Source organism: Hylobates moloch, unplaced genomic scaffold (assembly GCF_009828535.3).
Source record: "Hylobates moloch isolate HMO894 unplaced genomic scaffold, HMol_V3 SCAFFOLD_33, whole genome shotgun sequence".
Taxonomy (NCBI): domain Eukaryota; kingdom Metazoa; phylum Chordata; class Mammalia; order Primates; family Hylobatidae; genus Hylobates; species Hylobates moloch.
In genome coordinates, this window is record NW_026652308.1 from 3,086,364 (window position 1) to 3,096,331 (window position 9,968).

Sequence of the window (9,968 nt, forward strand, 5' to 3'; positions counted from 1 at the left end):
AATAATAATGGGTACTAACTAGTTCACTCTTGACATTTCTTAATTTTAAATTTTGCTAGGCTGGGTGCAGTGGCTCACGTCTATAATCCCAGCACTTTGGGAGGCCGAGGCGGGTGGATCACTTGAGGTCAGGAGTTCGAGACCAGCCTGGCCAATATGGTCAAACACCATCTCTACTAAAAATAGAAAAATTAGCCAGGCATGGTGGTGGGCACCTGTAATCCCAGCTACTCGGGAGGTTGAGGAAGGAGAATCGTTTGAACCCGGGAGGCAGAGGTTGCAGTGAGCCCAGATCGCACCACTGCACTCCAGCCTGGGCAACAGAGCGAGACTCTGTCTCCAAAAAAAAAAAAAAAATTTTTTTTTGCTAAATTTTCAGCTACATGGTAGGGTAAAAAGCTTTTGGCAGCCACATTAGGAATGAATACTCCCCATTTGCAACAGTGTTACAATACAGAAAAGCACTCAGCTTCAACCACTTTCAATAAATACACTTTTAAATGCAACCCACTTCTTATAGTGGAGCCTGTCCAAGGCCTTTGCACTAAATTAATATCCAAAAAAAGAATGGAGGTTTCTTCTTAAAATAGTCTATGTCACCATTTTAAAAGTTAAGAATAAATCTCACCCCATACTTCCCCTTGGTAATTATAAATTAATGAATGGATCAGCTCCTAGTGCCACCACGCCATTACGCAGCTACATGCTATGGTCCCTTAGTCACACTGGGTCTCATGAGATAACTAGACTTCTCATCTGTACAAAGAGAGCTTGGGTCACCATCCTAAAAATGATCCCCCTCAACATTTAAGTGATGGTCCTCATTTTGAGAATTCTAGAAGTGCTGGGCATGATATTCTTCCTAGTCACCTCACCTACCCATTTTGTTTTCTTGCTTCTTAAATGTGTTAACTTCTATTTTCATGATCACAGGGTGCCAGCCTGGACATATCCCAATGTTCATGGAATTCTGATATCACTTACAGGGAGAGGAGATCTGAAGAGCCCATCCCAGAAAATGCTCTATGCCAACAGTAAAAACATATGCACAAAAAATACTTTGTTCCCAAGAACTAATTTCTTCCCAAGATACCTTTTCAATTCCTCTAAATTACAGAAAGTGACATACTTCTACTTAGTGCTAAGCTCGACTTATCACCGTGGAATTGCTGACAGTCTCCAACCAGCCAGCGTTCCTACTTTTCCTTCTACAAGAGGGGTGTGCCCTACTTCTTGAGCTGGGGTACAGGCACTCAGCAGCAGAAAGGTGGCCCATGACAGACTTAAAAGCGCAAACCAGGAATTGTCTGAAACTCAGAGAATGCTGGAATTAACCTTCTTCCTGTGACCTTTAACCTAGCTGAATTTTCTTCCATTTCCAGTACTAATCATACTTTCTTCTCACTTGCAGACTTCCCTGTTCTGTCCTGCCTGACATGTTCTCTTCTTGGTTTTTTTCACCTGAACCTTATTCTGATCTATTATTTCCTCCTGTCCAAGACCTAAGCACTGAACATACCTCACATATTTAAATGTTACCTCCTTCAACTGAGTGAAATGGTATTCATCGCTCCTATACAACTGCTCCTTAGCCTAAACAAATGTAAAACTCAACAGAAACAGGCAAAAGGATAAGAATAAGCTTCGATTTAAGCATAAATACTAATTTCAGATGTATCCTTGATCTATTGTGCAGCCCTTAGCAAAAAGCCTTGAATCGTTAGGTGATATCTCATTAGAACAGTGGCTTAATTTCAATATTGAAGCTGCTCTCCAAACAACGAAGAAAAGCAGAAATCTCTACATTTTCTATTTCTCAACCACTCCCAGTGCTCATTTATAGGAATCACCCCTAAATTTTCCCACTTAACCTTTCAGGGAAACACAAACCCACAGCCAGAGAAAACTCATCTCTCTACACTTATACTCTCTTACTACACTCACTGCCTCTACACAGTCATATTCACTCTCTACACACTCCTCCCTTTTCCCAAGAAAGAGCTCTGTTACAGGCAGAGGAGAAAATGGAGTGAGTGCCCTAGGATACACAATGGGGCCACTGTACTAAAAGGTGGAGCTTTTAGTAGGAGGAGTAGAGGTATTATAAATAGAACTGAAGAGGGGAACCTTTTCTCCCTCCGATCTCTATGATCTTTATTCCTGGCCTTAGAGTTACTGTAAATCCCAGATATTGGGGCTCCTCTAACTTCGGAGGGGTGGAGGTTATGAAGGAAACAGGATGGAACCAAACCAAAAAGGCAAACTAGGCCTAGTGCTAGAGGGGAAAGAGGGGCCCTAGGAACACACAAGATACAGCCCGGCTCACCAAGATAGGAGAAAGAACTGGAAGAGGTTAATAGCTAACTAATAACGAAGAGCATGCCATTTGTCCTTGGTGCACTCACAACACTTTTTAGGGGTGGCAGCAGCCACATAGGTGGCTGACAGGGATTCTAGTCCTCTTTTCTCACCATAACATTCCCAGGCTTCTTTCCTTTGTCCTCTCTAGTTTACAATCTAAATAGGTGCTTCCAACCTTGATTTTTAAAAATCAAAGCCTTAAACAACAACAAAAATCACCACACCCAGTTTTATGATTGCCTCCATAAAACAGACCAGGCACCTTTCCATGATGCCAGGCCAATGGGCAGGGTGTGCTAGGGTAATACGACACTATTATGCCCTCCCTTAAAAAAAAAAAAAAAAAAAAAACCCAAAAACATCCCAAAATTCCCCCCCCCCCTTTTTTTTTTTTTTTTTTTTTTTGAGACAGAGTTTCACTCTTGATGCCCAGGCTGGAGTGCAATGGCACTATCTCAGCTTACTGCAACCTCTGCCTCCCAGGTTCAAGCAATTCTCCTGCCTCAGCCTCCCGAGTAGCTGGGATTACAGGCACCCGCCACCACGCCCAGCTAATTTTGTATTTTTAGTAGAGACAGGGGTTTCTCCATGTTGGTCAGGCTGGTCTCGAACTCCTGACCTCCAGGTGATCCGCCCGCCTCAGCTTCCCAAAGTGCTGGGACTACAGGCGTGAGCCACCGTGCCCGGCCAGTTACTTCTGAAGTATGTAAAAGCACTCAACTAAAAAACACCCCAGGGGATCATGCCCCCTGGGTGGTCTTTAAAGGAAATGGGCTACTTTCCTATACTGGAAAAAAACATCTGACAGAAAAAAAGATGCTCTAGAGTCGCTGAAAATAAAATGCCTTGCTAATGCAGCACCTGACGAAGAAAATATGATGAAGTGTAACATTTTACTAAGGCCATGATATCCCAGCAAAAGGCAGTTTTAAATCTTGTTTCTCAACAGGGGGAGGAGCGGGGGGCAAGGAAGGACCATCGGAATCACTACAGACATTTAAAATACAGTCGGCCCTCCTTATCCATGGGTTCTGCATCCATGGATTCAACAAACTATGAATCAAAAATAGTCAGAAAAAAATAAAGAAAGATACAAATAAAACAATACAGTGTAACAACTATTTATGTAGCATTTACATTGGATCAGGTATGATAAGTAATCAAGAGATGTTTTAAAGTATATATTATGCAATATGCTAAGGTTATATGCAAATACTATGCCATTTTATATAAGGAAGTTGAGCAACTGTGGATTCTGGTATCTGCAGGTGTCCTGGAACCAAACCCCCACAGATACCAAGGGACTACTATATATGTGTCTGGATCTCCCACCCAGACCTACTGAACCACAATCTCTATGGTAAGGCCCAGATAGCTGTATTTTTTTTTTTTTTAAGTTCCCCAGGTGATTCTAATGCACACACCTGGTTAACAACCATAGTTAAAAAAATGATGAGGCCAGGCGCAGTGACTCACATTTGTAATCCCAGCACTTTGGGAGGCTGAGGCGGGTGGATAACCTGAGGTCAGGAGTTTGAGACCAGCCTGGCCATTATGGTGAAACCCAGTCTCTACTAAAAATACAAAAATTAGCCAGGTGTAGTGGCGGATGCCTGTAATTCCAGCTACTGAGGAGGCTGAGGCAGAAGAATCGCTTGAACCGGAGAGGTGGAGGTCGCAGTAAGCCAAGATCGCGCCACTGCACTCCAGCCTGGGCAACAGAGCGAGACTGCACAAAAAAAAAAAAAAAAAAGGTGGAAACTATTCTTCAATGAAGAAAACTACAAGTAGACCAAAAAACTCAGGCTTCAGTTTCTTCATTAAATGAGATGGCTGAACTAGATTAGCAGTTGAACTAGATTAGTGGTAGTGTTTGGGGGAGGGGAGGCGTTAGCCAAAACACCCTCTGTAAAAAGTGAATTTTATTCAAGAAATTCAACAGTAAAACAAAAGCAGAGCTACTCTGGATGGGGGAAGGAAGGTGTGTTAAGGCTCTTCCCTCTCACCCCCAGGTCACCTCAGTGGAATCACCAAAGCTCCACAGAGCACAAGATGGTCTCTTAGAACAGCTACATCTTCCAAATTCTTTGACCTTCCAAACCTAGAAATCCACAATTTAAATGGCAGAGATCTTACAATTTTTGTTTTCTTATAAACTTCATATGAGAAAATGCCCCCTTTTCTAGCGATATAGCATGTCTTGCTATGTCATCTTCTATAATTTAGAAAGACAAGTGTTATCCTCCTCACTTAAGTCATCACTGAAACCCAAGCTCCAGTTTCCTGAAGTTTTAAGCTCAGAAAAGAAGCCCAGATACAAGAGGGCATGCAAAATACAGGTTTGCCCCAGGAGAAGGAAGAATGGGACCAGAGGGGCACAAAAGAGACTTTAAATGTAGCGATGTTGGTTTTGTTTTGTTTTTAGAGGAAAGGGAAATATCTCAAATGTTAACATTTGTTAGTTCTGGAACACAATGATGTTTGTTGTACTGTTCTCTGGACTTTCCTGTAGCATTTTAAGATTTTCAGAATTAAAACACACACACACACACACACACACACACACACACACACACGTTTATTAGCACCACTTCAAACACCCTTTTTATTAAATGTTAATTACAAATATTTCATTATCCCTCACTTGCCTTTTCCACCAAAGCTCACTTACAGAACACATGATCTATAATTACATCTACCCTGGGAGTCTGCAAAAGAACACAATCACCAGAACAAAAGAAATGAATCACCGATAACAAAATGACACTCTAAAATTAAGACCACAAGGCTGTGGGGCATCTGAAAAAGGAAAAGAGCAGCTTTACATTCACTTCACCAAGAATGCAGAGGATGCTGCCTCTGAATATTGCCAAACAGATGGACCTACACCAACAGCACTACACTCTAAGCCTCCCAAACCAAGCACCACTCCACAGGTCATAGGAGGAGGAGACTCAATTCATATATAAATCAAAATTCATGAAGAATAAGTGAAACATTAAAGCCAGTAACTTCAAACCCTAAAAATGCTATTTCCACCCCACAGCTGGTAATGCCCAAAACATGCACAATAAAACTGAACAATACAAACCTGGAAAATTGTTCAGTAAACTTAAATGCCCATCACAGTGATTCATGATAAACTGTCATCAAGGCTACTTATTGCCATAAATAAATACCCTACCTATACTTATTCCCTCAACCACCAGCTTCCCAGTTACATCTATAACATACTCAAATCAATCTTTTTTTTTCCCCCCACCAAAAACAGGAGTTTTGTCACCCAGGCTACAGCACAGTGGTGAGAACATGGCTCACTGCTGCCTCAACCTCCTGGACTCAAGTGATCCTCCCTTCTCAGGCTCCTGAGTAGCTGGGACTACTGGCACCACCATGCCTGGCTAATTTTTTAAATTTTTTTGTAGAGATGGGGTCTCACTATGTTGCCCAATCTGGTCTCAAACAGCTGGGTTCAAGTGATCCCCCCCACCTCGGCCTCACAACGTGCTGGGATTACAGGCATGGACCACTGTGCTCAGCCTCAAAGAAATCTTTATTTGTATTCACACTATTATCAGTTCCCTTCTCTTAATCTTCTCTCCAGCTAGCCAATCTTTACCTCTTTGCTTCTTCCAAATGACAAAGGTACTCATAAGCCACGTTCTGACGTCTCCTTTCATCCATCTCCTCTGCAGTAAGTCTTTCATTATCCAGGACAGCTAAAACATAAAAGAAAGAATGTAAATACCAGGATCTGTAGCCTTCCTGAGTGATAAAAGATTGACACAGAATCAATTTCCTGCTACTCACCTAGAAAGTCAGGGTAACTAATGAGTGTGTAGCTAGCCCGGGGTGTACTACAATGACTTTCCTAAAAAAAGAACTATGTGGTTTCAACTATACTCATCTTGACCTTTTTCAAAATGTATGATAATATAAATATGTACTAAGTTTCAGTGTAATCTTGAAAAATACTGTCTTGAGATTTTGGCCCAAATCTGTCCCTATCTGCCAGAACTCCTTCTAAATACAGATCTGATAATGTTGTTTCTCTCTTTTATTAATGACCAAAGCCAGCAGTTATTGAGAAATAAGTGTCAGTAATTGTACTAAGCATTTTACACGCATTCTCTCACTGAAACCCCACAACAATCCTGTGATTATCACTCCTATTTTACAGATGAGGAAATTGAGGCTGGGTGAGCCTAGCCCCATGGCAAATAAGTGGCAGGGCCTGAATCCAAACCTGGAGAGTCTGTCTCCAAAGCCTGAGCTTAACTTTGAAGCAATCTGCTTCCTTCATGGGCACCAGGTATGGAATAAATTCCTAACTCCTTGGGAAGGCATTCAAGGCCTTTCCCAGTCTGGTCCCAACTATTTTTGGAAACTCTCCTCTTCCCTTCCTCCCACCACTGTGCAGTCCACGCCACTCAGTTCCCAACACAGTATCCCTCTACTTTCAATACCTTTGTTCATGCTCTTCCCTCAAGTCCTGTCTCTTGTTCCACATGCCCTATCAAACTTTTTTTTTTTCTTTTGAGACAGGGTCTTGTTATGTCACTAAGGCTGGAGTGCAGTGGCACAATCATGGCTTATTGCAGCCTCGACTTTCTGGGCTCAAATGATCCTCCGACCTCAGCCCCGAGCAGCTGGGACCACAGGCATGGAACACCACGCCTGGCTAATTATTTTTGTTTTTTTTTTTAGAGATGGAGTCTCGCTATGCTGCCCAGGCTGGTCTCAAACTCGAGGCCTCAAACAATCCTCTCACCTTGGACTCCCAAAGTGCTGGGATTACACGCAGGAGCCACTATGCCTGGCAACCTGTCAAACTTTCTACACAGCATTCTTCAAGGCTCTTTTCAAATGTCACCTTCAGGCCAGGTGCAGTGGCTCACACTTCGGGAGGCCGAGGCGTGGGGATCATTTGAGATCAGGAGTTTGAGACCAGCCTGACCAACACGGTGAAACCCCGTCTCTACTAAAAACACAAAAATTAGCCAGTGTGGTGGCTGACGCCTGTAGTCCCAGCTACTCGGGAGACTGAGGCAGGAGAATCGCTTGAACCTGGGAGATGGAGTTTGCAGTGAGCTAAGATTGCACCACTGCACTCCAGGCTGGGCGACAGAGCAAGACTTAGTCTCAAAAAAAAAAAAAAAAAAGTCACCTCCCGTGCTCATATTGTCTTCCCCAGGCCCCTTCTCCTTACCTACATTACTGTGTATGGCTAGTAAGTTCAGCATCTTTTATCATTATTGCACCTTATAATCATTAGCTTGCACACCTGTCTGACTGATTAAAACGCTCTTTGGAGGCAGGGCCTGATCTTACTCATCTTTAATTTCACAAACGTGGCACAATACCTCACATATAACTGTTGATGCGTGAAATGTTGATCCTTTAAAAAAGAACATTATTCCCAGAATATAAAATAAAACCGAAAACCTCAAAATCCCAAAGGGTCCTCCTTTAGCCAATCCTGCCTGCAGTTCAATGACGTCCAGGGCCGACAACAGAAAATGAGGAAGTCAGAGGATTTTCTTTTTTTTTTTTTTTAATTACTATTTTACTTTTGAAATCTTGAGAAGGGAACTAAGCCCGAGAAAACCGAAGTGACTTGCCCAGGACGGCACCTCTTAGCTAGCCTGGGGCCGGACAGGTCTGGACCCTGGTCTATCCCTTGGGTCTACCCCGCAGGCAACACTAGGGCAGCGCCCTTCCACGAAACGGGCAGAGCCCGCGTACCCAGACCCCAATCCCCGGGACACGCCCTGCGCGGTCATCCTGCCACCTCACTCTAGGCCGTCTTCCCCAATCTCGGTCGAGCCTGGGCGGCGAGAGGCGCTGGGTGGGGCTCCCCCTACCGCGGCCCCAGCTAAGGCGGGAGGCCTTGGGGGTCCTCTCCGCCGCCTCGGACCCCGAGGGGCGCGCACCAGGGGCCTCCCCGCCCGCCGCCCGCTGCCCCACCGGGGCGGCTCTTCCGGGTCCGAGCTGCCGGCAGCCGCCCTGCCCCACCCGCCCGGCCGAGCCCCCAGGAAAATCGCGCCTCGTCTGCAATTAGCCCAGCCCGAAGCCCCCGCGCCGCGGAGCCCCGCACTCACAGCCATAGTGTGGCCGGGCCACGCCCAGCCCGTCAACCTCGTCTGCGGCGGACATGGCGGCCGAGCCCGAGTCTCTGCTGAGGAAGCCGTGAAACCTTGGAGGCGCCGACCGCGGCAGCTACAGCTCCTGCCGAGTGCGCGGGCTTGCCGGGGTCCCCGAGGCCCCGCCCCATGCCGTCAGCCCCACCCCGCAGGCCCCGCCCCAGCGGCACCGCCCCAGCACACCGCCCTGAGCGGCCGGAAAGAGGCGGGGCCAGAGTCACCATGCCCCGCCCCTAACTCCGCCCCCTCAGCCCGGCCCCGCCCTGCATCCCGCTACGGTCTCCGTAGGCGGAAGGAAGAAGGTAGAGCCCATCCTCCAATCGGGGTCACGCTGAGCTTTCCCTGCCGGGAATGACCGCCCAGGTTTATAGCCCCGCCCCTAGGGCCACTGCCCTATCCGCAACTCTAACCGAAAGGCTGCCGGTGTCTGCTGCCTGAAATCAAAATAGTGGGTCATCTCCCTTCTCTTGCCGGCCCAGCTAACCTCTGCACCAATACTCGGAGAAAGCACCCTTTGAGGTGACCCAGGGTGTCTTGTTGGACACAAGCAGGCCCCAAACTGCCATGAAAGCCCTCCAACTCCACTCTCCGCAGTTTGGCAACCTGGCCTCAGTCCTCTTAGATTCGGCAGCAGTCACCAGATTACCCAGGTACCCAGGTATTTGAGATGCGGATGCTAAAGCCGAACTCTGTCCAAACTCCCTACCTTTAGATCCTTTGACATTGTTCTTTGCAAGTTCTTTTTTAAATAACTCTTTTCCCGTATCAGGTATGCCTCTGCCCCCTGCACCTTGTGGCTTGCCCTTCAGATATTGGTATTCAACGGTATTCCGTCCGCAGCCCTCTTCTGTTTATTCTTTTTTCTTTTCTTTCTTTCTTTCTTTTATTTTATTTTATTTTATTTTATTTTATTTTGAGACGGAGTCTCGCTCTGTCGCCCAGGCTGGTGTGCAGTGGTGCGATCTAGGCTTACTGCAAGCTCCGCCTCCCGGGTTCGCGCCATTCTCCTGCCTCAGCCTCCCGAGTAGCTGGGACTACAGGCACTCGCCACCGCGCCTGGCTAATTTTTTGTATTTTTAGTAGAGACGGGGTTTCACCGTGTTAGCCAGGATGGTCTCGATCTCCTGACCTCGTGATCCGCCCGCCTCGGCCTCCCAAAGTGCTGGGATTACAGGCGTGAGCTACCGCGCCCGGCCCTTTTTTTTTTTTTTTTTTTTTTGAGACGGAGTCTTGCTCAGTCGCTCAGGATGGAGTGCAGTGGCGCGATCTCGGCTCACTGCAATCTCCGCCTCCCGGGTTCAAGCGACTCTCCTGCCTCAGCCTCCCAAGTAGCTGGGATTACAGGTGCCCGCCACCACACCCAACTACTTTTTTTGTATTTTTAGTAGACACGGGGGTTTCACCATGTTGGTCAGGCTGGTCTCGAACTCCTGACCTCAGGTAATCCACCCGCCTCTGCCTCCC

General features: G+C 46.3%; 1 protein-coding gene across 1 annotated transcript in view; it reads right to left on the reverse strand.

Annotated features, from left to right (window-relative positions):
* The window catches only part of LOC116463303 (ras GTPase-activating-like protein IQGAP1), a 111,379-nt gene extending 102,762 nt beyond the window's left edge, over window positions 1–8,617 (reverse strand). The window contains exons 1-2 of the mRNA XM_032146336.1: window positions 8,463–8,617; window positions 5,981–6,080 (exon numbers count right to left, since the gene is read on the reverse strand). Of these exons, the coding sequence (XP_032002227.1) occupies window positions 5,981–6,080; window positions 8,463–8,517 (155 nt within the window). The 5' untranslated portion in view covers window positions 8,518–8,617. The remainder of the gene's footprint in view (window positions 1–5,980; window positions 6,081–8,462) is intronic.
* Between the last annotated feature and the right edge of the window lie 1,351 nt (window positions 8,618–9,968).